Source organism: Simochromis diagramma, unplaced genomic scaffold, assembly GCF_900408965.1.
Source record: "Simochromis diagramma unplaced genomic scaffold, fSimDia1.1 OVJJ01000387.1, whole genome shotgun sequence".
Lineage (NCBI taxonomy): Eukaryota > Metazoa > Chordata > Actinopteri > Cichliformes > Cichlidae > Simochromis > Simochromis diagramma.
Window position 1 is genome coordinate 5,535,645 of NW_024387152.1, and position 27,596 is coordinate 5,563,240.

Genomic DNA, 27,596 nt, shown 5'->3' on the forward strand with positions numbered 1-27,596 from the left:
GAAATGTAATGTTTTATATTTGCAAAAGTGGCAGATTCTAAGTAGCAGTAGGCCTACCACACTGTGAAAATACCCACTACCAGCTAAAATCCTGTATTCTAAATCTTACTTAGGTGCGAATATGCAAGTATTATCGTGGGAAACATGCTTCCTGATTGTGTTTTCCTTTTATATGTGTTGTTGTTGTTGAATTGCTGTTGCCCTGATACCTGTGTGTATTGCATTTCACTGCTGTAATGTTGAAAGTGGGGCTAAGTTTAATTGCTGCTGCGTAGTTTATTGCAGAACAGTGGGTTCTATAGGAAGATGTTAGTAGGGTTCCCCAAAAATTGATTCTGTTCATCTAGACGTAGCGTTTTCAGTTAGTGGTGTTGTTGTCTTGTCAGAAAAACAACCATGTTTTTAGCTTTGTAAGTTTTTTTTTTCTTTTTTAAAGGTGTTTAAATACACTATGAGGACAAAAGTATTGGGTCGCATGTCTCACTCTTTGAATTCATGTGTATAAAACCAAGCATCTATAGCCATGTGTTCAAGCTTAGCAAACATTTGTAAAATAATTGGTAGGTCTGAAGAGCTCAATTTGAATTTGAGCGTTGTATTGTAATAGAATGCCACATTTTTAAAGAGTCATTTCCTGGAAATTTTTCCCACCTAGATATTCCAACATTAACCGTAAGAGGTATTGTTGAAAAGTGGAAGTATTTAGAAACCACAGCCACCCAGGAAGTGGCAGACCATATAAAGTTACACACCGGGGTTGCTGAGACTTGAGGCACATGGTCCCTAAAAGCTGGCAACGCTCTGCTGACTCAGTAAGTGCAGAACTCCAAAACTCCTCTCGCACTAACATAACACCAGGCGCTTCTTGATATGGGTTTCATGGCCAAGCATCTCCTGTAGGTGTAGTTTATCAGGAAGATATCAAGTTAAAAATCACATGGGGAGAATAGTATAACTGGACAGAAAGGCAAGATCCTGAAAAGTAACTGATAAATAAAGCAGTCAGACAACTGTAGTAGAAAAGAAAGTTTAAAAATGTGAAACCAAAATTAAGTACAAAAATACTTACAGTTTACCCTTCAATATTACTTATTATACCGCAAAACAGAAAAAAAATCTAAACATGGTTCTCTTGTCCCTGGTGAATAAGAAGATCTATTTCAAATCAATCAGACTAAAGAGCTGCTGAGAAACAGTGCCAGTATACAGGATTTTTTAAAAATGTATTTAATGTTGTCTTACTGTATTATGAACGGAGTCGACAGTTCCGGCTGGACGTAAACCCTCTCGCGCGTGCGCAAAGAATGCAAAGACTTCGCGCGCGTTGTGGGGATCAACTGAAAAACTTAAAATAAGAAGCAACCTGTCATGTCCTCTTTTTGTGCCAAATTTGACAGCACAGTAAGTAGAGCCGTGTATATAATACATGCCGATATTATCTCCTTAAGGTATGTAGTAATCCCGGGCTAGCTGATGGTTATGGTCTGAAATTATTGTTGGCTAGGAGAAAGTTTAGCTTCTATTAGCATCAAAGTTAAGCTAGCTAACTTCAATAAAGCCTGATGAGGTCATAAAGGTTAGCAGCATATCTCATGACATAGCTCAGATTTCATGTACCGCAATACATTTATATAAAGCATCTCACGTAGGCTCATGTGAAGATAAGAGATAACTTAGTGTTTAGCTTTTTGATTGCAAATTAATTAAACTTCTGAAAATTACATGTCAATGCATAATTTATATAAAGTGAGGCCTTTTCAGATAGGCCTATGATTGGTAGGTTTATGTCTGCTGTTTTTGTTTACAGTCAATTTAAAGAGGCTAAAACCTTTTCTCACAAGGATGGCACCTGCTCAGAACACGCAGGTGGGATGCATACACTTTCTCCCTTTGTAAATATTCCTATCACTTAATTAATCAATATTCAGGCCTAATGGTGAAAAGTAAATTGTATACTTCAACCTTTTAGTTGGAGCACATAATCAGTGAGGCGGTAAAGTCCGGAGATGTCCGAGCACTGGATGTGTTCTTGCAGAGGGAGATTTATGAAGAGACTCCCATGAAATGCTCTCAACAGTTTCTCAGCAAATTGGATAAACTTATCTGCAGGGTGAGATAAAACTCAAAACACCCAGTTACACAATATGATGCTGCGTTATCAGTGGAGTTAATGAAACCATATTTATGTTCCATAGGGTTTGGTTAAAAAAGACCCCAAATTGGCCAGTCTGGGATTTGCCAGTCTTTACAAGTGTGGAAAACACCTAATACTACCTGGTGGTGGCCAAGGACTTTTGGGGTTAATAGCACAGGGTCTAATAAAAAAGATGAGTATACACGTAATAATACATAAAGGTACATACTATGTGGGTTCTGTAAACTTATGTAGTCTGATTGAACCCTTTTTTGTGCAGATGGTGGAGTGGTTTGAAAAATGCAGACAACTGTGGATTCAGTGTGGGCTGCAGTGGGATGAGAACTTAATAAACCTCTCTGAAGACTTTTTAAATGCTTTAACGGTGAGCTAACTTCTAATAAGAAACACACTTTGTAAAGTCAACTGTTTCAGTATTCTTAATTTGGTTTGTTTTTACTTTCTCTATGTTAAAGGTGGTTCATCAGGCATGCGAAGAGGGTATGGATTTACATATCTCTATGTACTGTAGATAATGACATCTTTTTATACTGTTTAAAAAAGTGAATGGGGACATATTTAAGTGTAAGATGGATAAGAGTTTGTAACTTAAAAGAGGTTTCTAATAAGTTTACAGCAATTTAATGATGACTCTGTATACAAGAAGAAAGTATTGACTTTGTCTGCTATACCATGTTTTATTTTATTTTTGCAGGGACATACAAAATCACTGAGTCCTTTCTGTATCCTATTGGCCAGTTGGCTGTTGACCCTAGAATCTACGTCCTGATCCAGAAAGAGGTTTACAATAGTTTTTCTAATTTTTTTTAGAGTAACACTGAACCTGAAAGACCTCTGTTTGGTACAGTTGATTAACTGCCTAATAATGTTTTAACAGACGATTCGGAAATTCAACTTAATTCTGGATAAAATCCCAGTGGAACTTAAAAAAGACACGGAGATCCTAATGTCACAAGAGGCCTCTGGTATCATGTATGTCACTGTAGTTTTCTTAAATGATTATTAACATTAAATGTAATACAATTGGAAACATGAATGATCACAATCAAGAATGAATTACCACATTTACTAATTATTAAGAAGTAGATTGCTCATTTGATTACAGGATCAAACTGGCTGATCATATAATGGATGTTGGTGGTAAGCTTTCTTTATACATTTCTCTTTACCCAGAATTACTATTAAAAAGAAAATATGTAAAACACTGTTTCTGTTTCCCCCTCAGACTATGACTTTCAGTCATCCTTGATGGAGGCATTGTGCAGAATGGCCACAGCTGACCAGAGGAAGGAACTTGCATATAAATGGTTCAGAATGAGCCTTGTGGCCAGTGCATTTGCCAAAATACGTGATTCTGAATTTGAGACGGTAACATTAGTCTGTTTTGGTTTATTTTATATTTGCTTTTGATTTTTGATGTACTGGTGCTGTTGCTGATGTTGTTTATGCTGAAAGGCTGCATAAAATTGAATGCAAGTGTGTGTGATTTCAGGCTTGTCGTACGTTTCTAAACATGGTGAATGGGATGCAGGGAGACAAGAGAAGGTACATACATAACAGAGCTCAGTGCTATACAACACATGTGGTTTCATTTGTAACTTTCATTCTAAACCTGAGTTAATATGAATTTTCATATGTTTGTCTATTTCTCTAAGAATATTGCATTTTACAAATTCTTTCGCCTGTCAAGCTCTTTTAATAAAAATCTCTAATTACATTCTGTATTTGGGCCATATTGACTGGAAAGATTTACTGAAAGTTCTGATGACACAATTCTTTGTGCACTGTAGGGTGTATTCCTACCCTTGTTTGGAAGCTTATCTGGACAGCAGTGAGGTCAGTATCAACAGGGATTCTGTTCTAAAATGTGAAAAACAAAACTGAATTTGAAACAACTCAGTTATTAATTGTCTGAACACACATAAGGTATCTCTCACCACACAGTCCTAGTCTGTTTAATCTAATAACAGCTTATGTCCAAATTCATGCTGTATTGTTAATACTATAAGTTGCTGTTGTAATAAGGTTGTGGTTATGTTGTCAGCTGCTGATGCCCTCGGATGAGAAACTTGAGGAATTCTGGATTGACTTCAACCTCGGCAGCCACAGCATCTCCTTTTACTTCTCCTTGGCTGATGAAGAGGTACAGATACCTCAAATCAGTAATATACACACATATACAATATACATAGTAATATACATATTAAAAAACTCAACTTTTGCTTAGCACAGTCAACATCTGCTTAACAAACTTTGGTTTACCCTCAAAGGATAGCCACTGGGAAACTATATGTCTCAATGAGCATGAAGTCCAAAGCTACACTGTAAAAGGTAATGTATACACAAAGGCCAATGCACTTGTGCCTGCTCACATTCACTGAATTTTTATTTGCATGCGACTTTGCCATTTCGTATAAGTATTTGCTCTAATAAAAAATTTCTTAATGTCCAGAGGAGGGTAAGAGGCAGGTCTTGCAGATCAAGCTGTCAGAGGTGGTCATCGTTGGTGCAGCTGAAGGATCCACTCTTACGATCCATTTCAGCTCCTCGCTGGACATCCTGCAGGCTGTGCAAAATGTCTATGGACACAGCAAAAATAAAGTAGAGTCTATCTGTCTTTACTGAATTTTCTTGCTACACCACAATAGATACATGACAAGTAAATTCTAAGGTATACATTAATGTTAAAAAGACTTTCACACCAAGTGGAAAAGTCTATATTTTCCACTGATAGAATGGGGCTCCAAACAGAAGCTAAACTGTGGTCATGATGAATTTAAGTATTTGGATTAAGACTTTCTTCTTCCGTCAGGGCTCATCTGTAGTGAAAGCTACAGCTAGATCTTTAATGGAGAACAACACTCAGGTAAACATTGGTTTGTCAACGTAATGCTCTTATTGTACTTCTGTAATAATTAGTTCTCATCTCAGATTCCAGTGTTTATTAAACTGTCAATATTTGAGCTGGAGTTGGGTTTAAATGGTAAATTGACTGGTTCCTATAGCGCTTTTGTACTCTGATTCTCAAAGCGCTTTATGCTTCAGTGCTTTCTGTATCTTCTCCAAGGACATTTGGTAGTGTAATATATTGAAATGTATAATATTTATTATTAATTTAAATCGAAATTATAATGGGTGCAAGCCTTTGTGTGTGGGGTTTTTTATTCATGTGGTTTTATTGTATCAGAAATCTTTTGTTAATGTCTAAAAAGATTTTTCATCCTGTATGTTCATCTTTTTTTAGGTTGTTCCAGAGAGCCAGGTGTCTCTTGGTGAAAGTGAAAAAAGTACTGTCAACTACGTTTTACCTGCTACAGCTGCACCAGCACAGGTAGAGATTTAAATTGTAAATTACAGACAGTTTAGACTAGACAGGAAAATGGAGTGGGAGCGGGGGCATACCATGATTGATATCAACATAAAGTTAAGTCAGTGAAGGCAGTGTTTTAGCTTACTTTACAGAAGTGTGCATATTTTTCCTGGTATTTCTGGGTATGAACAAAATTCTGCTTTATAAATTAAACCCCACTGAAAACGGTTAAAATACTAGCTGCTTCTAGAGATATGCAGGAAAATCCCTGTAATGTGTATAATATTATTTAATGTAGCAATGCAACACATACAGCACATGCAACTACCTGCAAAATAAGAAGGAAAGCAGAAAAAGATCAGTTCAGAGAAAATGAATGAGTCAAAACACAAGTTGGAAGTTAACGAAGATTGATACAACAAACAATTCCTCAGCTAAAGTCAGTATTTGCAAATATTTATCCATTTATTAATATAAATGCTAACAGCTACACTCTAACATCTTTTTTAAGGCTGGCATCAGTTATATAATGAAAGTGTAAGACAACTCTTGGTTGTGATACTTCAATAGAAAGGCACACCTGAAACTTAACAGCAGAGGGAGCACACAAGCCACCAAATAAATATTGAGCAGTATTTTCCTCACCATGGATTAAACACTAAATTCCTCTTAAACACAGAAGTTATTCTGTAAAGACTTCTGTGTTATTATTGATGTGAAATAAAATCTACAAAACAGACCATCATAAAGATTTATAGACATCTGATTTTCCCTCCAGGTGGTCACCCCAGCCAAGATGAAGATTTCTGAGGCCACCGCCTTTTTTAGCAGCGGCGGAGCTGGAAGTGTGCATCGTTCCTTCTCTCTTGCATCAAGTAGGTGACAGTAGAAAGTGTGAAGAACTGCAGCCACACCAATTCCAGCAATTGTACTAAGTTACAGGCTTTATTTTATTGGTGAGAGAAATAAATGGGCTATATCACAAGAATAAACATAATCACAAAAACAACTAAATATACAAGTTGTGAAAGAAGACAAAAAGAACACCCTATACAAGTAATTTTTGCTTTTTTTTTTAATAGACTGTATTATAACTCTTTAGAGTATGGATAGAGTAAACATGTAAAGATACTAGAGCTGAATCAGATTCCTCGTGTCCTTTGGGGTTAGTTTAGTTCGTATGTAAATACTAAGTAGTTATTATGTGTCCAGTTGTTTCATTTGTGCTCAGTTGTATCATTCTCAACCACTGAATAAATCCTGAAGGATGAATGAGTATGATATTTTTTGTCCTCCTTTTTAGACACTCCAGCCAATGGCATTGGAACAGAAAAGTCACCTCTTGAAGTGGTTAGTTCACATATCACCACTGTTAAGAACTGCAGTCATAGCAGCTACTCTTTAATGTATTCAGTATTAAGTTTTAGTTATACTCTTATTATATTGCTTTATACTGTAAGTCCTTGCATACTGCACAAATAGTGTAAAGTAAATGTTCATGTTTTTGTAATGTGTACTGTTTAGCCAAGTTAGGAGTAGTTATACACCAGGTCCAGGAAATTCAGTTATTCAGTTACTATCGATGTGATGCATCTCTACAGAGCACAGCCTCTAAACCGGCCATCGAGAATAAAGGTGACAAATACAAAAAGGTACAGTCTATCTATAAATGATTTAATTTTTTAATTTTTTTTTTACTACTGTTGCTACTTTTGCATGATCTTTTTAACCTTTTTGATTAAAGGAGACCATAATATGATCCAGCTGTGTAAAAAGAGGTTTTGCTTTTCACGTTTCTTAATAATTCGATGTTTTAACTACCTAGACTTATCTAGACCTCCTCTGGTCACCTAACCATTGAATTTCCATCAGGGTACTGGTTTGTTCTTTTTTTGTTTGTTTGGTTAATGCTCATAGCCTGATGTAAAGACATAATTTCCACACAGTCAGAATAAAGTGATGTAAAAATCGTTGCTGTTGGGTTCTTAACAATGCAGTCAGTGCAGCAATTATAAGCAACAGAGGATTTAGTATGAGGCACAAAGTAAATAACTGTGTTCTGCTAAATATGAAATATCATACAGTTTCATTTGCTGTCATTTGCAGAGCATACCACTGAAAGATGCTGTGAACATGGTTCTGGCTGAACAAGGAGGAGAAAAATCCAGAGGTATGATATAAATATACTTTCATTGTTTTTTGCTTAACTCAGAAATAAACTGTATTATCTTTGTTACATACAGCTTTATTTGTTTAAAGACTCAACCCATTACTGGCCTTTTCACTTGCAGAGGAGAATTTTGTGCCTGACACCCAACCCCAAACTGGGAGTAACATGCAAGTATCATGAAGAACCTCCAGTCTGTTTGCATAGCTGCATAGCCAGTGTTCTGATTGATATCTGTATGTAATGGGTCTATCTGAGTATATTTATGTTTTTATTTAAATTACAGGGCTTCTAATTGGCACAAATTTTCAGTTTCAAAAATGCTGATGATGCCAACACAGAAAACGAGTTCCCTGCCAAGATCTGGTAAACTAAGGCGGCAACAAATATCTTCAATATCGCTAAAATTATGAAACTGTCATTGTACATTACAGCTAGTAAAATATACAAAAAACAAGCTAATTAAATGTTAATGCCATTAACAATTATCAGGGTTTTGATTACAGTTATTTTCCTCTCTTTAGAACCTTGTTCAGCTATGCTGCGTCCTCAGGAGCGCTCCTTATCATCGAAGTGGTCAGTTTCAGCCTCGAGCTCAGTCTGCCAAAAGCAACTGCATATCCAGCTCAGCGAGCGACTGCAGCAGGTCCTTAAGGAGAGGAACCAAGACTCTCCACCTCCTGAAGCATCTGATATCAGAAGGGACTCGAATGAAACAAATGCAGAACACCAGTATGTTTCCTCATTATGTACTTCCAAGCCGCAACATGCCCAGAGCAATGGCCGTGCAAAAAGGAAGAGCAAGGGCCAGACGTCACTGGAGACTAGTGCTGTTCTCCAGACCTCCACAACTAAAACTCTAAAGGAGAAAAAAACACTCAAATCTGAAACTGAAAGTAAGAGGGCTCAATTAGACAAAGAAAAGGTATGACTTCTGTGAAGTTTATGCAGCTTAATGTCAAGTCCAAAATTCTTGTTAAGAATTAAGGTTTTTTTTTTGTTTCTTTGGTTTTTTTATTCCTTGAAATTTCTGCTCTCAGAGAGACTCAGAGGCTGCAGGCAGCATGGTGAAGCTCATCTCTAGCCGCTATAAGGATAATGGCCAATCTAAAGAAAAACACACTTCTGAAAAGCTCACTCAAAACTGGTTTCCTTCTCTTGTCAACAGGTATGAACATTTAGGGCAGTGATTTTTCCACTTTAAATTTCCACTTCAATAATGTCATTAATGGAGTTGTTTTTGTAGTAGAACAATCTTCAATATGAGCTGGTTATCAACTGGAAAAGTAAGTGATCAATATTTGAATTATGTCTAGGATTAATTTGAGTAATTTTTAAAGTATAGTTTTTTAAAAAAAACGTTGAAAGCACTTTTCTGTATTTATTTTACTAAAGATAATTTATTGATTCATTTGATGTATTTTAGAGAGAAACATCCAGAAACCAAATTACATCCTACAGCAGAACCAAAACAAACTCTGTGAGGCGGAGGTAATCTAAGTCGATTAAAACATTTCAAAGATATTTGAAGATAGATTTGTCTTTCAGTGAATGTAATAGTTTTTTCCCCTGTTGTATAGAGATGACATTTTTGCATTCAGGACCAATACACCCCTCAGTTCTGAGGTAAGTGTTACTAATGTGAGTCAGTTTTATGTATTGACATCTATCAGCATGAGAACTTAGAAAATTCAGGATTAAAGTTAACAGTCTTGTTTCACTTATTTCATTTTAGAAGGAGAACATAAACACCTGTGGCATACAGAGCAAGTAGGCCCCATTGAGAATGTTCTGTGACTTTTATTTGTCTTAAATATTAATATTTTGTTACAAATCTTTCTTAAATCTATACTTCCCATATTGTTTGACAGTGGCATCCACTCCCCAGTACTCCTCAGCACAACCAAGAAAGAGCAGCCTGTGGCGAAAGTAGGCATTCATTGTATGTTTGTGGAAACATTTTCTTCATGCTTGTGTACTCATGTCTGTCCTCTGCTGTATTCTGTGTTACAGAAGAAGGGGCGTGTAAAAAAGCACCTGTTTAGTGACACAGACACAGAAAATGCCACAACAGATCTCAGCTGGCTGAGAGAGTCAGCCACAAAGTCCAAGCCCAAGGTTATCAAATACTCCAGGCAGGCGCCCATCAAACCTAGACCTGTCCCACACCATGCTTCTGGTAGGCCATTAAAGTTACATTCAGACTCAAAGTCTGAAAATTGTTGCATCACGACTGTATGCCAATAAAATTATTTGAAAACATCAGTAATTGCATAAATGTTTTGTTTAATTACAGTTGAATCTCCAGATTTAGTCCCAACCTTTCCAAGAGCTGGATTGGGTAATAACAAACCAACTCAGGTAAGGAATGATTAATGTTTTTGTAAATTGCGTGCTACAAGCTGCACTATTTTAAGTAACCACAGTGTGTCACTGTTGTATCAGAAAAACGGCCGCATGAAAAGGGACCTTGGTCAGCCAAAGGAGAGAGTAAAGCTAGCAGCAGCACCTAGCAGACAACATGCAGCTACTAAGAGGCCCAAGAGAGTTGCAGCCGCCTCTACCAGAAGCTACAAAGAGCCAGATACTGATGACAGTCAGCCAGAAGAACCTGAGGATCCTCCTGCTACCAAGGCAGGAGACAGACTTCTTTTTCTTAAGCATTGTTACTGGTTTTTGTTTTTTTAAACGGTTAACAGGTACCACTTTGCTTTTTTAAGTAATCCTATTGGCAACAGTGTCAAGAGTAAACAAAAGATGAAGCAGACATGTTTATTAAAACATTTTGTAAATATATATAGTGTAAAAAGGCAAACTTCATCCTGCCTCCACACATTATATTGAATATCAAAATGCCTTTTTTCATGGACTTTGGCCGTCCTTTCAATACTCTAAAGGTATACAATTTTAAGCTCAGGTGTAGAAAATATATTGCTCAGTCACAGTGTTAATAAACTACTCACTAAACCATAGTGAGTTTTAAAAATACACATTTCATCTGGTGAAAAGGCAAAAAATCAAACTTTCAAGCCAGTGCAACAATAATAATGTATATTTTGTACCTTTCTTTTCTTTATAAATAGTACTCATTCTCTGCGAAAACTGTGGAAGTTCATGCAACTCAAAAAAAGAAGAAAAAGACTGACAGCACCCAGCAAATGGAAAACAATATAAACCCATGCGCAAAGAAGCCAGCCACTTCCAAGGTCATTTGTGTTTAATGTCATCTTTACTAAGTGGTTATGTGAGAAATGGCTGGAGCAATATCATATTTATTTTTCTTCTGAATTTCAACAGAAATATTTTATAGACCAGCAGAGGAAGCATGAGAAAACCTCTGAGCGAGCAGCTGCTACCTACAGGAGAAAACGCAACAACAACCAGTCAGATTTTAAAAAACCTTCTGTACTTAAGGTAGGACATCAGTTCTGCACAGAAATGTTCTTATTGCTTGTTGTCTTCAACTCACAGCTTTACATCTTTGCAGATACTAAGTGTTTATACACTTATATGTTATAGATGGGTAATTCAGACTTAGATCATGTTTGATTTTTATAGAATTTACACAGCACATGTATAAGCAATCACGAACAAGTGGTAAATTTAAATGAAAAACAATGACATCCATGGGCTAACAGCTTCTCAGTTACAAGGTAGAACTTCCCTAAACCATGCCCTGCTTTACCCCTTTAACTCAACAGGGGAAAGCAATTTATAAAGACGTTAAACTATCAGCTGAGACCAGAAACTCACTAGAAAAACCCCAGATCTTTTTTCTTATCAGACCTGGCAGCTATGTTTATCATATTTATACAGTCTTTGATCTGAATATATTTCAGTAGTTTATTATTTAACGTCAAAAGGAGAAATTTAATTTTTTTTGGCTATATTTAGCTGAGAATATGCTGTGGTCTTAAATCTTCACCTGCAGGTTGTGTTTCTGAATGGATTTCACAGTATAATATGTTGTCATAAATAACATACTTTGTTCTCCAGCAGAGGCCTGAAAATGTTCCTCAAGAAACTTCAAAATTGAAAAAGACAAATGCCCAAGAACAGATGAGTTCATTGAAGGATTCCTGGGTTACTTGCCAGACCTCTTTCTGTCCATCCCCTCCTCTCATGGAAAAGATGAGATGTAAGATACAATAAAAAACGACTCTCTAGCGTCAGAGTTAGATAAGAGCCATTTGATCCCTCTGACAGCTGCTAATGTCTATTTAATGTTTAATGTTTGATCAAATGGTTTGTTAATTCCATCACAGCGGTGACATGTATCATGACCCCAATTCCCCCCTGACAACCTTAGACACTGTAAAATGTCAATAAAAACAGAATGCAGTGATTTGTAAATCATATTAACCCATATTTTGTTCACAATAGAACACAGAAAATAACATATTAAATGTTTAAACTGAGATATTTTACTATTTCATGAAAAATAATAGCTCATTTTGGATTTGATGGAAGCAATAAAAGGCTGGTAAACTAAGTGTGCTTAAAATGAAACCACTGGAGAAAGATTATGCACTTAATTAGATTGATTGGCACAGGTTAGTAACGTGATTTAGGGGTAAAAAGTGCATTTCTCAGAAGTAAAGATGACAGGTTCATCTGAAATTCATTTCAAAATGAACTTGAATTTTTTCTTAAAATGATACATTTTTCACTTCTTTCTATTCTGAATTAAATATGGGTTTATGAACTTTTCAAATCATTGGATTATGTTTTTATTTTTCACTGCATCGCAATTTTTTCAGAATTCAGGTTGTACTTAATAGCCATTTTAACATTGAAAAAAAAAAGTTGCACGAAATTCCTTTAGTGACACATATTTTTTCTTCAGCAGAAGAGTGGATGGTAATCTTTGATTTTCATTATTGTGTAGAAACATTGACTCTCAAAAGGTGAGATCGTCAGAAACGCTAACTTAACGTATTACTCCGAGTCATAATGATGAGTCTCGTTATCTTTCTTAACATTTATATTTGTAAAAAATTATACTCTTCACACAAAACCCCCTTTTTGTAACGCTGGTTCTTTATCAGCTGTTAGATATTTGTATAAACCCCTGTGAAACAATTTGGTGCCGGCAATGTGTGTTTCCATGGCAGTGAAACCTTTTCACTCTAAACACTTTATGTAAAGCATTGCATAAAGAAACCTTTTGCTCTCCAACCTCTATGTAGAGGAACTTGTGTATATTGACCTTCTACTCTTTGTCCAACTTCTGAAGCCAGCTGTTTGAACATCTGTGCTTATTTTGGATCCCCGCAGCTGCTGATAGGTCAGTCCCAACCTTGGATTTGACCTGCTCCCCTCTTCTCACCCCGCGGGGATCCCCGCTGCCTGCCTCCCCTAAGCCTTCTTGCCAAGACACCCCCTCGCCAGTCCTGCTGCTACCCAAACCTAAAGTCAGAAGTAAAGAAATGTGCAAGTCTTCTTTCTACACTGCAGAAAAGAATCATGGCTCATCCAAGACTCATTCTAAGCAGTCTGTCCCTTCTCTCACTTCACTTGGAGGACAAATCCCTGCACCTCCGACTGAACTTAGTGCAGCAAAGGTACATCACCTTTCTGACATATTATGGCACTGTGGTAAGGTATCTGTCAAGGGTTAAAACAGAAAGAAAGTGTTTTAGGGTAGAAAAATACTTGTTTCACATTCACCCTAAAAAACGGCACAGTGCAAAATACATGAGTATGGGTTTTTTCTAATTTGTTGAGTTGAAAGCATATTTTTTTATTTCTGAACATTGCTTCAGCAAATAGTGGAGTATTCCAGTGTGGGTGGTGTTCTGTTATTAAAGAAAATAAATAACAAAGTAAGATGGAAAGGGTAGTCACACCTAACTCAGCGAAAAGGCCAGAAGGGAAAGAGTGAGGAGGCCTTATTGATTTAATTTTGTCTTTGCTCCTCTTTGTATAAAGTTAGTCCAGTATACTGCACATCTGTAGCGATCTGCCGTGGGCTGAGTTGTTAAATTCATCTGGACTCACCATAAAGATGTTTATACACTCATTTTGGCATCTTTGTCAGGTCTTTAAGCTATTCATGCACTAACTCTGCATAGATGTTATTGATGTCAGTCAACAGTCTTGTGAGAATCAGTAGCACAACTTGAATAGTAGCGTGAGTTATTATTTCACTGAAGTAAAAACGTAGGCCACTGACTTAAGCATGACAGGCTGAAATTCCCAGACTGTCCGAGAAAAATGCGGATAGGGATGACTGAAAATATAACTCCCTCCCCTTAAAAACCTTATTTTGAACCTTGTCCTTTATAAGCAACTGGAAAGTTTGATTTGCAAACTGCTAAATTCTACTCCAGACAGTTATTTTCTCTAACATGAGATGGCTACGGCTAAACGAAGCCATTCTTATGAGTTAGCCATGTGAGGAATTCCTAATAAATAGATCTTTTAATTATGGGGAAATGCACATGATGATTGAAATGACCTACTTAATGCCGTACAGAGCAGATAATGGCTTTGCAGCACTTAATCTGTGCTTCTTCATGCATTGTGTGAAATGTCTTTTTCATTTATTGTCACTTATCTATGGCAGACATGATCATTAGCTAACCACAAAACGAGTTACCATATTTTTTTTTGACATTATTTCTCATCACTTTCTGCCGCCTTCAATCTTCTATTTGTTTCCAGATTAGTACAATCGAGCAGCATCTTTCTTCAGCACCTCATTCTCCTTTGTCCACTCGACCCCTGCTGACATCCACACTCCTTGAGCTGGACAAACCACCCTTGCCTTCTCCTGCTCAGTCACCATTTCCAAATGACACAATTAGCCCTGGCCACCGCTGTAGTTTGAATAATGTGTCTTCAGTATCCCAGATTTCACTAAGCTCATCATCTATTAACTCATCAGTACTCACCAGCAAAGTTAAGGACGGTCCCACTGTTGCCCTGGCTCTATCTGTTAAAGCAGAGGTATTGGCTCTTTACTGATTTTTGGTTTATTTTTTTTGATTAATGTAACTTTACAGCTGAAGAACAAAAAAAACTTTAAGAACACTAAATCACTCAAACTAACTAACTCATTACTGTCCTCCTGATAGACGACGCCACTGTCAGACCAAGACTCAAAACTCGCACAGTCTCATGTTTCAGGTAAAATAAACATTTAACTTGTTTTTTGGGGGGGGTTGCCATAAATTTCCCGGTTGCTACAGTTTAATTCCACTGTTAGGTCCGCTCTGCACGAAATTAAAGTTGCGCTTCATTATAAAATGCCATCCTATCTAATTGTCACATCTGATTTTTGAAACAGGGCCCAGCCGCAAGCGCCACATTTCCTTGTCTAGTGATTCAGAGGACGAGGAGACAGAAGAGAGTATGAGAAGCAAGATGAGAGGGAATCACTCTCCTCATTTGAAGCCACGGAAATTATTCAAGTCGTGTAAGACATATTCAGAGTCTCTTACATAGATAAGCACAGGAAAACCTTAACTACACATGCCTTAATCAGACAAGCTAATATGTGTTTCAACTTTGGCACAGGAAGTTTCTTCATGTGTTTTTTTTTTTTAAGATCAGGATTTTACTACATCCAAATCTAATCTAAGGTGATCTATCTGAATGTATTTTTTGGAACTATTTTGTTAAATTGACGGTGTTAAATTATATGTGATGTAAAAGAGATACACAGGAAGTCAAAATATTCCTTGCAGCACAGTCAAAACATCTTTGTTTTTTTATAACTATATGATTTAGGATGTAGTGAGGATATTTAAGATATCAGTGGCATCTTTAAAAGATCTGGTAAAAAAAAAACTATGAAACATTCTTGAATCAGAATTTGACTCTAATGTTGTTCTTTCTAATATGTTAATGTTCCTGTTTGTTACCTACAGTTGAGGTGCCTGCTGTGGATGAGTTGAGCCAGGTGAAGTCTTCCTCTGGTCATTGGGAGGGTGAAGTAACAGATGGAGACGTGGACATTGATGAAGGTTTAGATTTGCCAGAAATTGCTGTAAACCAAAGAAACATGTGTCAGCAGTTGAGCTCGGAGCTCAAGAAGAAGTTCCAGGTTGGAAATGTGTCCAGACATACAACATAGTTACGAGAATAGTGCTGCACACTACATTGCATCTGTGCTGTGTTCACAATTTAAAGGAACACTTAATGTTGTGAGAAATCTAGTATGTGGTAAACATGTATTTGAGACAGCAGTGTGTACTGCTGTTGAATGATTACTTACAAAACTGCTACATAACCATATATGTTCATGTTCAGAAACGTTACAGCATGATGGAGCTTTACAACAAGCAGTCTTTGAAGACCGTCCAGCAACACGTCGCTTCCATTAATATGCAAATTACCAAATGCAGGTCAGTTAGTTTGTCAGTGTGTAAATGAACTATAAGTCTGATCTTTTCGGTTAATATGCAACATTTGTTATCGCCAACCTTTAATTAATTTGATGGCCGATAGCACACTAACAGAGAAGTCCTGAAAGGCAAGTGAGAATCTATAGTGATCATTTTATTTTAACCTAAATTATTTTCTCTTGTGTGTTCATAACTAGAGAATATGAAAAAGAAAGATTTGGCAGAATAATCTATTCAAAAAAAATGTGTATCTGGGCTTCTTCACACAGGGGTCCTTAGCAAATGTGAAATCTAGTTAGAAGTCAGTTTTCTGTGTAAATAAATACTTTTTATGTTTTATTGGCTACAACCTTACAGTGGTCTTTCATGAGTGTGATAGGGCACTGTAACCTTTGTTTGTATTTCCTTGTAGATTTCTACTTTTCTGGTTAATTGTCTGTCCTCTCTACAGGACTCAGAGGCTTAAACAGATTCAGAAGGTCCTCCTAGAGGAGATACACAAATTGGAGCAGGATGACACTGTGCTGAAAAACATGGATAATGACCTCACTGTAGGTTATTCTGACTCTGTCTGCCAAATAGAGAAAATGCAGAAAGCGATATTAAAAACAAAATATCCAGCCATACAGTGTTCTGTTGAATAATACCTGCCGCCAGGATGATCTGTTGTAGATTTGACCAGTGCCAATGGTTTTTCCTTATACAGATGTACTGGAAAAAACAGATGACGGCGTTCCATTCTTACCAGAAGCAGGAAATCACAAGGTGAAATTAAAGCGTGTGTGTGTGTGTGTGTTTGAGTACTAAAAGAGTCTTATAATTCTGTTTTCCACACTCTGATCAATGGTGTCTTTTCAGGTTTAAAGAAGAATACACAGAATTATCTAATTTTTCTGTTGGAAGAAAGATTAAAACTTTTGATTTGAAAAAAGCTTTTTTCATTAAGCTTGAAATCATCAACTAAATACACGTCCTATACATCCTATTCTTCTTCCTATCATTTAGCTGGGGTTATCGTAAGCATTCCCTCCATAGTTACACTGCTAGTAGCTGAAAATAAAAATAAAGCACCCCCATTTATCAACTTCCCCCATATGGTAATTAACACACATAATCTATACAGTCGTTTCAGATCTGTCTGACTTCGTCACTCAGTGAGTATATGAGAAACCAATATCAGTATTATTCCTTTGATAAACATATATTTTATTAATTGCCATTTATGCCCTCTGTTTTAAAAAAATTTCCATATGCAGTTTATTATGTTGCTAACTCCTCGAATCTGAGAAGGGATTGTATTAAATGGGTCCTTTAGCCACAATACTCTGCAGTCCATACTTGTGTCACTAATTTGTCGTTTGTTCTTTGTTATCTTGGTAGTTCCATCCTGAGTGACACGATAGCCACGAAAATATTTAAAAATGTGTAAAAAAAAATCAGATATACAGCTCCATGGTTGTCTGTCTCCTTATTTCCAGAAATGAGCTCCTGAAGAGAGCGCTTCAGAGTAACACGTGCAACAGCTTGGAGTATGAGGAGAGAATATTCACATCTGAGGTGCGATCCTCATGCATAGACTTCACAGTATATCTAATATTTGCTTCATTGTGTTGCTTGAGTGCAGTCTGTAGCTGTAACTCAAAATTCAGCTTTGAATAATCAGTGTTTATGTGTTTTAATTTAGAAGAGGTCATCTGCCTGTCAAGCTGTCTATCAAATATGACTTTTGCTGAGTGGCCTTTGTGACATTTTGCTATCTCTTTTATTCTCCCCCTGTGTGTCCTGACTGTGTCATATTCTTTATTACCACTCCCAAAAACCCCGCTGCTGTTTGTGCTGTTTTCAGATGTGCACGATCAGAAAAGACATGAAGTCAGTTCAGGACAAATTCCTCAGTGAGATGGTGAGTATGAACAGGTGAAACTTCAGGAAACACAGAAGAGCTGGGCTTGCATTGTGTGTCTTTAATGTTGTGTCCATCACTCTGTCAAAAGAACAATGGTTCTGTGAAAGCTTGTGCATAAGCACGTACCATTGAAAGAAAAGTATGACTCAGATGATGTTGTGTAAGATCTCAAATTAAGCGTCTTTCTCGAATGTTTCTTTGTGTCCTTTATAGCTGGAGGGAGAGCTCCAGAGAGTCAAGAAAGGACTGCATGCTTTGTTCTTCCCCTGATGAGGGAGCCGGGTTTGAGTTCAACGCTGTCCCGGAACGCAATAAAGCAGGTTGTGTGTTTCGTGCTGTCCTAGGCAGTTCTGCTGTGCTCAGTCAAAGTATTTTCATGCAGTGTTTGTTTTTCTGGATTCTGCTTTGATTCCATGCAGATGTCTTTGGTTTATTCTAATGGTGCTTTGTTCCAGTGTTTGGGATTTTATTGGAAATGTTGTGTTCTGGTGTTATTTTATGGCTTTTATAAATTGAATACGTTTTGGTGTTATTGTAAGCTCTCCCACGCTATTCATTGACTTGACTCTATTTTTAACCCTAATTCTTGATTTATTCATTGAAGCTTGTTAAGTACTAGAAATGGTCAAGTAAACTTTCAAGATCTTAATTGTATTGATTGTTTTTTAATAACTCCTCTACCATATTGTTAAATGAAAATAAAGTTGTTTTAAAAATAAATGAGGCAGCACAGTTTAAAAAAAAAGGCCTTGTATTTTGAAGACAAGTAAGTGCTTACAAAGGTATTTCTCTTTTCAGTGAAGACGTCGACGGTCCCATTCTGATTGACATACTGTATGTACAGTTAATATCAAATTCAACCCCCAATGCCACCTCCCCCACGCTGCACAGTCTTTACACAGTCTTGACACATTATTCATCAGTTAAGAAAAGGTGAAGCTGGTCACATGCACAACTTCTTCCCACTACACAGATTCACACAATCTTGTCAGGAGTCCATGAATTAGTACAAAAAAAAGAAAAAAAAACAATGACTGAATGACAAGATTGTTTTGTTTTTGTTTTTTTAATACTCTGCTCTTGTCCTGAGAGTCAGAGGCTCCACCAAAGTCTCTTCCACCTGCCAGTTTCCACGTTTGGCACTCAGCAGTCTCCAGGACACGCCAGTGCTAACATTACCATCATCATCTCTCCCATACCCGTGACTTCATACTGATAATATGATGGTCAAGGGTGGCGGAAGATTCTTAAAAAAAGGCGCGCCGAAGACAGAAAGGCTCCGGGCTCTTTGAACTGTCGCCACTGAGCAGCTTCTAGCAGCTTCAGGAAATGTCAAAGCTCAGCATTTCTTCACAGAAGAAACTCCACACTTTCACGGTCGGTGGAACCTGGAGAGACAAACACAGAAAGAAAGGGAATAGAAATAAATGGTGAGAGCAAGAGGGTGCCTTTGTTACCAGATGCCCTTCTGTTATTGCAGCCATTAATCAGTTCTGTGGCTCTATTTTTAGCACAGCCGTTTACAGTGCTGAGAAGCCAGGCACGTACACTCCTACCCTCCCTCTAGGTCACTGTTACAACTCACGAGGTCTCGTGCTTTTCAAACACGATTAAGCTGAGGACACGGTGGCCTTTCATCATGCTTTGCTACCTGGTAGTGAGAACTCTCTGGAGGACAACCTCCCCCTCCCCATTATAGCACTCCCATCTATCTTTAGCTCCTGCATGCACCTCTATATGCTCAAGGAGAGCTAAATTTAGACTGCTGCAGCTTAGAATAGAGCATCAACCCATGCATGCATGTTCTTCCAAACACAGGCAGGCGTTTCCAAATGCTGACCTCGTTAGATGTTTGCTTGAGGCATGCACTTCCATCTCGGTGCTCTTAAACTCGTTCAGCTCTTTCCGGATTGCAGCCTGTTGGGAAGAGGAAAAAAATGCATCAGTGCATCAAGCAGCAAAGCAACAACAGGAAGAAAGAAATATATATATTTGTGTATAAAATCAGGCTAAAAAGTTTAAAGAGGACAGGGGATTTTGTGAGATAAGCTGATAACAGCAACTTGCAATGCTGGATAGCCTGAGTAATAGGTCAATGGGGAATTTGGGAAAAGATGTTGGGTATTTGTTTAATCCAACTGACTTAAATAGTGAAATTGATTTTAGCGATAAGTCCTGAGTGAGTGGCGGCAATAAGACATAGAGATCAACGTGATGTGACTGCACTATCCAATACATACCTTGTCTGCTGCTGACAGACGAGTCCAGGGCTTGTCTGCTCTCCTGTCGTAGTCCTGAGCTTTAGCTACCTCCACATAGTCACTGAAGCGGATGAGGATCTTTCTGTCCCGCAGTTCATCTACCGTGGGCCGCTGGTTGAGCTGGAAGAGACAAGAAGGTGCCAAACATTTGTCACCGTCTGTTGTTTACGTTGAAGTAACCAGAGCATCAGAACAGTGCATTTAATAGAAACGGAGTCTCACCTTTCTGTTTAGCCGCTGTTTGATCTCCCTCCTCTCCTCCTGTTCTGTCTGGTCGTTTCTCTCTAAGAAAGTAAAAACAACTCCTTTAAAAATTCATAATTAAATTTTTAAAAAATGAAGAAAAAAGTGTACTCGTGCGTTGTTTACTGCGCTGATTAGTGCACGCGCTTGATGTATTAAATACGGCATGCCTCTCTGTGAGATACTTCGCTGTGAGTGAAATATTCGGGAGTAGTTTTGCGGTGTTTGAACTCACGTTTCAAAATGTTCCGACTCTCCAGCTCCTCCACATTCGGTCTCTGGCTCAGCCTCCTGCGGAGAAACACCAAAACCACGTTTTGAACCATCGTATCTTCAGATAACCTGTCCGGTCCTCTTTAAACGGGCTGCAGCTTCTTCGCTGTGCGCGTTCTCGAGAGGAATCCCCTATGTTTCCATCTCGCATCCAAACCGCGGCTGTGAGACTTCAGCGGAGGCGCTCCCCACATCTGGAACAATCAGCGAAGCTAATTCTCCTTTTTTGTTGTTGTTATTATTATTTTGAGAAGTCTGCTAATTATTTCTCGGGTGCTGTGTGCTGCACCTCAGATGCGGTAGTATCTGCTGCACAACGCCGCAGCAGTGAAGGCTCTCCTCTCTACTACTCGCTACACGCGCTTTTCAACTGGGTCGTGATGAGCTGCTGGTGCGCGACTCCCCCCAGTCTCCCTGGTTACTGCATGCCGAATTAATGGAGGCGGGGCATAGCGGGCTCCCGCTAAAGGCATCCCCAGCCTCCTCCTGATGTGCGCTGGACTACTGCCACAGTCATCTCTCACCCTCTTTGTTGCACCAGTTGAATTCAGTTTTTCCTACTTTGTTTTTTAAATGAGGAAATATTGTTATAAGAAACAGAATTTACTTTGTGATATAATACAGTCTCTCAGTGGTGGTGCTCAAATGACTGAATTTAGGCTCCCACATGCTGACCCATCACCATCAAAGAGCCCAAAAGGTCTTCAAAGTTCAATATCTTTTGCTGCTGGTGACATTTATTATTTATACAAAGGGCTCAGCTTCAGACAGCGTGCGGCACACATCACAGTGCACCTCTACAGGTGGAAAGGACAGAGGGTAGAGCACAGCAGGGCTCTCTTTATCCTTTTGACCAAACCAATATTTGGACTCTTTATAGTTCTTGTTCTGTAACGGATCAAAGTTAAGTCACATAGAACGAGCTGAATGAGGTTTTGTATGTTTATCGCTGGGTAGACGGGCACGTAGCAGCCAATTAAATTGTTGTATTCTAAAAGTCTGTTAATACAATAGAAAACCACATCTGTGAGAGAGCTGTTTTCACCATCCATGCACAAACTATGCAGGTCTCTGTTGCACTGTGTAATGAGCATTAAGCGCAAACTCATTTTCTTTACATGCCTTTTAATTAAGGGACACAAAACTGGTAGAAAAAAAAGATAGCGGAAAAATCTGGTGTGTGATTTTTTTTTTTTTTCAGATGCTCTCAAATGCTGTGTTTTTACTCAACGCTGCATAGGATAATGAGTACATCCAAGCAACAAGTCTTTGTTAATTAACATGTGTGACCAGACACGGCACGTGGAGTCGCATGAGGAATTATTCAATAGCTTGGCTCCCTTGGTGAGGTCTCCTCTGAGACGTGTGATTAGAAATGGAACAAAAAGCAGAAGGGTGTCTACAATTATTACAGCATTTTGTTCCATCAGAATATGAGGATCCCATCGTTATAAACATACACATGCACACATATGTATTTATTAAGCCTTACTTCGTTTTTTTATGTAAATTTGTGTGAATGCCAATATCTTAAAACCTCATTGGGGGGACACAGCCCAACGTGCTGCTTTTCTTTGCCTCATGACTCTTCGATAAACAAAGACAAAGTGTTCCCACAGCTCCGAGGATATTACATTTTAAACACATGGATCAGGAATATCGCTTCCAATGCCCTAGTGGATGCCACCAGCCACACTATTATTGACCTGGTTGTCTTGTTGCTTAGCAACGATACTTGGTATCCTTAAGACAATACAGTCTTCCTGCACAAATTCTCTCTTCTGCCTAGTAACACAGGGGAGGGGATTTCACTACTCCAGAAAGAGCCCTATGCACTTTATGCAGAAGCTGTGGCTATTTTTAGAAACAGCCCCGTAATTATATTTTTTCGGTCTTTGTGGGTGAGTTGAATAAATAACACATTACTGTCAAGATTGGATGCTATTTTGGTGGGCAAATGAGATTTCCTTGTGAGATGTATGAATCACGAAAGCTACATTACCCCTCTGCTCTCAAGTGAGGAGATTTTATATTTTGGGGAACCCTGAATATCCATGGATGAGGCAACACTCTGACTCATAACTGTAACGCTGCATCACCCACCGCTTTTTGAACGAGAAGAAGTAAGATGTTTAAAAGGGATCCCCCAGAATACTGCAATGACACATAAACGCCCATCGGTTTAGGGATCTCCATTAGACACTTGAGTTGAGATGTTCACAGGAAAATGAGTTAAAATAGAAAACCAAACCATGCCTGCCGGGGGAGGAATACAAAAAAAAATCAAAACAATAGAAACGCCCATGTGTGGTTGATGGAGGCGCTCGATCTTTTGTTTCAGCTGCCAACTGCAACAAGGAGACGAAATTGGCCATTCCAAGCTTCCTTCATGTTTCAAGTACAGTAGCAAACCCCCCCACCCCCTCCTGCTATTATTTCTGCTGCTATAACTCCCTGACATTTATAGAGAGGAGGGAGTGCATGGGGAGATGCATTATTGAACAGTGTCAGGAGCTAAGATTGGAAGCAGCACAGTATGACTGCAGCACAAGTGCCAGGTGGTGCGATTCTAAAGATAGAAAGGTCATCTATCACTGACAGGATGGATGATCATTCAGCATGAGTACAGAGAGATAGATTTTTTTTCTCTGCCGCTTAACTCATATGAATTGTATTGAACCCAGATCATTCTACAAACCTGGGCAGTGCAGAGGTTCACCCAAATAAGACTGCTTTGGGTATCCCCACTGATGCTCCTTTGATTTATGGCTGCCTAAATTCTTTACAAAATGAAATCAAGAAGGAGTAGTTCAGCAAAAGCCAGTGCTCTGTATATAAGTCTTTATGTAACAACTGCTGTGCTACAAGTGGAACTTCTCCGTCTTGAAATATAGACCCTGAAGCGCTTATGTAAGCTACAGCCATGCTCCATCCTCACCTTTGAGTAGAGTGTTTTTGCGCGAGAATGCTTTAAATCTGTTTTCCTCTCCCCCAAATAATAATATATTTTCCTCCAGTAAATCTAAGAAAATGAGGAGGCGGGAGTATTATTAGTTCTCCCGCAGACAGACTGTAGATCTTGTTCTTTAGAAAGTGTGGGTGGCACTCTGCGCTTGGCTGGGAGTTATTGCACAGTGGGTTATGCAACACTGTGCCGTGCCCCTGTTTGATACGCCTGTGTTAAAGAGCCCCAGTCTTGTGACACGAGACCTCCGCTGTTAGTCTTTGAACATCAAGTTTCTCACTTACATTAGAAAAGAAAAGAAAAAAAAAAACAGTTGTTCTATTAATGTCCTGGCAGCGCTTTTGTACAGAGACATTTCCTGGAAGCAATGTCTGTCTGTACCCGTTGTATTCCAGAAAGCTGAAGAGTGGCAAGTTTTTAAAGGCATCCAAGAATTTCTGGTACATGAGATTTTTTTATTCTGCGGAATAAATTAAATTGTTTTATTCAGTTTGGCCTTGTTTGAATAGATGTACTATTACCATACTATTGGTAACTTCTAAGTTTAAAACTAAGAACATAACAAAACATTCCAAAACTAAGAACTGACCTTTAGTAAGAAAAAAAAAAGAACTACACATAAGCAATCTGAGCAGATTGTGCAAGATAAATCAAGTCTGTGCAAAAGACTCGGACAATCCAGTTGGAGCCAATGTTTATCTCACACCTCCACCTACTCTTAGCTGTTGTGTTACCCAGGCAATTAAGAATATACGTTTACCCTGGAAAGACACTGCCCAGATGTTTTTTGGGCTTACAGTGCATTGTTACATAATGAATTACATGGAGACTGCACGACACTAATATGGAACCATGGCTTTAAAACCCCCCAGCAAAGTTGGTGTTACTGAGTTAAAAGATATCTTCACAAGGCAACCTACATAACCTAAACTGCTTTTTCTAAAATGACCAAGGTTTTGTTGCAGGTATTATGACAAATTAATCACTAATACTCCACAGACAGCAGTCAAAAGAATATTTCATAGCTTACTTGGCGAGTTTCATCTCAATCTGCTGGCGAATTTCCTGGCGCTCCTGATCACTCCTTGCTGGAAAGATATTCCTGTCTTCCAGCTCCTGCTTGCTGGGCCTGTTTCGTAGTTTGAAAGCCAGCAACTCCTTCCTTAGCCTGCGAGGAAGTGTGCCTACAACCACGCATGCAAGCATTAAAACACAGAGCGCTGTCACTTATTTTTAAACTTTGGAGAACTTTGTAAGGGATTTCTTCCTATTCATATCCTAACAATGGCTGCCAATGGCTACTTTATCTCATCCAAACCTCCACACTAACAGATAATTGTTTACAGTGGCGTTTGGAAATATTTGGGCAGAAACTTGTTGGGTGTTTTGCTGTGTAGTATAAGACAGTGGATTACACATGGTAAAGTTCATACTTGAAAATTAAGTGTTCAGGTATTTCTTATCACCAATAACCAAGCCCTCATGTCTCCTTATCATGCACAACATGTGAATAAGAACAAGTGGAACAGGACAGTGTGGATTAGAAAAAAATGAGAAATGAATTCAAACTTGTGCACCTAATTCTTGTTTTTAAAGCGATTAAAGATGTATACTGTACAATCACTCCACTCTAGAAAAGAACAATTAAATGAAATCATTAAAATCCTGAAATGAGCAGAACATTTGTGCCCATAATGCGTGTAAGCTTACTCAAAAATCCTAAAATTGATGCAAATGCAAGACTTTCATCCCGTTGAGTGTAAATGTTTCATTTGTAAAACAAGTGCACCCTGTTCAAAACCAGAATGTGCAAACTCTGCATGCACTTTTACATTGGCCAACCCACCAGAGATAACAGACTCGTTCCAGCCGTCCAAGTCGGTGGGGAGGCCTGAGGTGTTGGAGAAGCACTGGTCCAGCCGCACATTCTCCTTGTTCTCCTCTGCCTCCTTCTTGGGCCAGTCAGACCCTCCAAACCCCACACAACTTCCCCCCAGAGACGATGTGTGTTGGTTGTCCGAGCTGCAGGAGCGAGAGAGCCGTCCGTCGGAGCACCACATCCGTGGGGGTGAGCCCTGCTCACACCCATCGTGGACACTGAGGAACATGGTGCGGATGTGGACAGTGGATTTAAAAGCAACATTTTAGTTGAGGAAATTATAGGCCATTATAATTTACAAAATACTATCACAGTATATTAGACGCAGACTATATTACGATGAAGTCATAAATTGACGTAGTAGAATAGTGATAAACCAACAAAAGAGCTCTGTAGCAATCCGGTGGCAATGGTAAAAGGCAAAATCACATGTAAACAGCTGTATGGGTTCACTTCAGACTCACCTCTCCTGTCTGTTCTTAGAAGCGAAAGCTCTTTGCAGTTCCTCCATTATGCAGCTAGGGGGCATGGGAGGGTGTATCATATTGCCTAGATGTGGGGACCCTGAGGGGTTGGCCAGAGGCCCTCTTAGTGGCAGGGTCATTGAGGCCAGACTTTCTGTGGCCCTGGGTAGAGGCTCCTTGGGGAGGTAGGAGTTGGGCAGATGAATAGGGAGTGATAGAGGACCTGAATCTGACAAATGAAGATGAGCAGGTTAATTAATGTCTTCTTATCTATCTTTAGCATATTATTTTATTTCTCTATTATTTGTTTATTTCTTGACATCTGCTAAATATGACAAGAGAATGGCGTGTGTGAAGGAAATGAGGTTTTTGCAAGGATTTCGTGCAAAGAAATGAGATTGATATTTGTGCTCTGCAGTTTTTATTGAACCACACAGTGATGTGAAAAAGAAAGTACACTCTCTTTCAGTGCTAAGGTTTAATTTATCAGGACATAATAAAAAATTCATATGGTCCTTAGCAGGCAGGTATAGTGTGTTATTATTCATTTACCAAAAGCTGCACAATACATGCATAAATCCAGAAGCAGTGTGTGAAAAACACTTTTACTGATTAATATAAGTAGCAGCTAGGTTTTGCTAGTCACATGCATTTGATTAACTGACCATCAGTAAATGTGAGCACCTCTCTTGTATGGAATTATATTTTATGACAAAAGTATAAGTTTGAATTCAGTACGCCTTACTACTTAATTTAAAGATCTAGGACTATTACTTTTAATGCAGTATTTTATAACTGTGGTACTGGTACTTTTACTTAAGGAAAGGAAACAGTTCCTCCATCACTGAGTGGTGTTGATGGTGGAGGAAACACTGTCAAGCACATCTTCCAAAAATAGTCCATTGGTGTTTAATTGCATTGCACTGTGTTGACTCTAAAGGGTACATTCACATCACATTTACACTTATTGAAAATAAATGTCTTTGCTTGTTATCTTGCTTCAATTGTATTTACCAGCATACAGTTCAGATAGAGATATGCTTTATACAGCTCTTACAGTGCTGCAAAAAAGTATTTGCACCCTTTCTTATTTTCATACTTTTCTGGATATTTGTTGCACTTGAATGTTTCAGATCACCAAACAATTTTTATATTTTAATATTAGACAAATATAACTTAAGTAAATACTAAAAATATGAGCCATACCCCTGACCTGCTGAATCGAGAAATCACTTAAATAGAACATGTCTGACAAAGTGAGGTTGGCTAAAAGACTTCAAAAAGCAACCCATCATGCTGTGATCTGGAAACAGATGAGAAAGGTCATTGACATCCATCAGACTGAAAAGGGTTACAATGTCATTTCTAAGGCTTTGGGATTCCACTGAGAGGCATGATCCACAAATGGAGAAAACCTGGAACAGTGGAGAACCTTCCCAGGAGTGACTAGCCTACCAAAATTACTTCAAAAGCCCATCGACAACTTATGCGGAAGGTCACAAAACAACCCACAACAACATCTGAAGACCTGCAGGCCTCACTTGCCTCAGTTAATGTCAGTATTCACGATTCAACAATAAGAAAATAGGCAAAACTGGCAGAAGTGTGCTGAGGAGAAAACC

General features: G+C 38.5%; 2 protein-coding genes across 7 annotated transcripts in view; one reads left to right on the top strand and one right to left on the bottom strand.

Annotated features, from left to right (window-relative positions):
* Window positions 1–2: 2 nt before the first annotated feature.
* Window positions 3–18,708, top strand: sycp2 (synaptonemal complex protein 2). Of its 4 annotated transcripts, none has more exons than XM_040047716.1 (47): window positions 3–1,448; window positions 1,808–1,866; window positions 1,970–2,110; window positions 2,196–2,327; window positions 2,415–2,519; window positions 2,611–2,635; window positions 2,850–2,935; window positions 3,033–3,127; window positions 3,261–3,295; window positions 3,381–3,523; window positions 3,648–3,700; window positions 3,946–3,991; window positions 4,200–4,298; window positions 4,426–4,486; window positions 4,608–4,756; window positions 4,968–5,021; window positions 5,400–5,486; window positions 6,244–6,340; window positions 6,769–6,815; window positions 7,067–7,117; window positions 7,572–7,635; window positions 7,757–7,802; window positions 7,919–7,998; window positions 8,157–8,557; window positions 8,673–8,800; window positions 8,879–8,918; window positions 9,059–9,123; window positions 9,213–9,258; window positions 9,368–9,402; window positions 9,504–9,561; window positions 9,646–9,811; window positions 9,929–9,993; window positions 10,078–10,266; window positions 10,716–10,838; window positions 10,930–11,046; window positions 11,629–11,770; window positions 12,910–13,196; window positions 14,299–14,583; window positions 14,712–14,763; window positions 14,924–15,052; window positions 15,507–15,682; window positions 15,889–15,983; window positions 16,435–16,534; window positions 16,690–16,748; window positions 17,462–17,540; window positions 17,830–17,886; window positions 18,103–18,708. In XM_040047716.1, the coding sequence occupies exons 2-47, from the start codon at window positions 1,843–1,845 to the stop codon at window positions 18,157–18,159; spliced, it is 4,671 nt and encodes a 1,556-aa protein (XP_039903650.1). In that variant the 5' UTR covers window positions 3–1,448; window positions 1,808–1,842; the 3' UTR covers window positions 18,160–18,708. The 4 variants fall into 4 exon arrangements, with proteins under 4 accessions (XP_039903650.1, XP_039903649.1, XP_039903652.1 ...); XM_040047715.1 differs by having other exon boundaries at window positions 3–1,401; XM_040047718.1 differs by having other exon boundaries at window positions 3–1,401; window positions 8,882–8,918.
* Window positions 18,709–18,950: 242 nt separating this feature from the next.
* phactr3a (phosphatase and actin regulator 3a) overlaps window positions 18,951–27,596 on the bottom strand; it is a 33,069-nt gene continuing 24,423 nt past the window's right edge. For all 3 annotated transcript variants that reach the window (XM_040047722.1, XM_040047721.1, XM_040047720.1), the window contains exons 5-12: window positions 25,975–26,203; window positions 25,478–25,728; window positions 24,662–24,815; window positions 20,629–20,684; window positions 20,373–20,434; window positions 20,130–20,270; window positions 19,730–19,806; window positions 18,951–19,277 (exon numbers count right to left, since the gene is read on the bottom strand). In XM_040047722.1, the coding sequence (XP_039903656.1) occupies window positions 19,262–19,277; window positions 19,730–19,806; window positions 20,130–20,270; window positions 20,373–20,434; window positions 20,629–20,684; window positions 24,662–24,815; window positions 25,478–25,728; window positions 25,975–26,203 (986 nt within the window). In that variant the 3' untranslated portion in view covers window positions 18,951–19,261. The remainder of the gene's footprint in view (window positions 19,278–19,729; window positions 19,807–20,129; window positions 20,271–20,372; window positions 20,435–20,628; window positions 20,685–24,661; window positions 24,816–25,477; window positions 25,729–25,974; window positions 26,204–27,596) is intronic.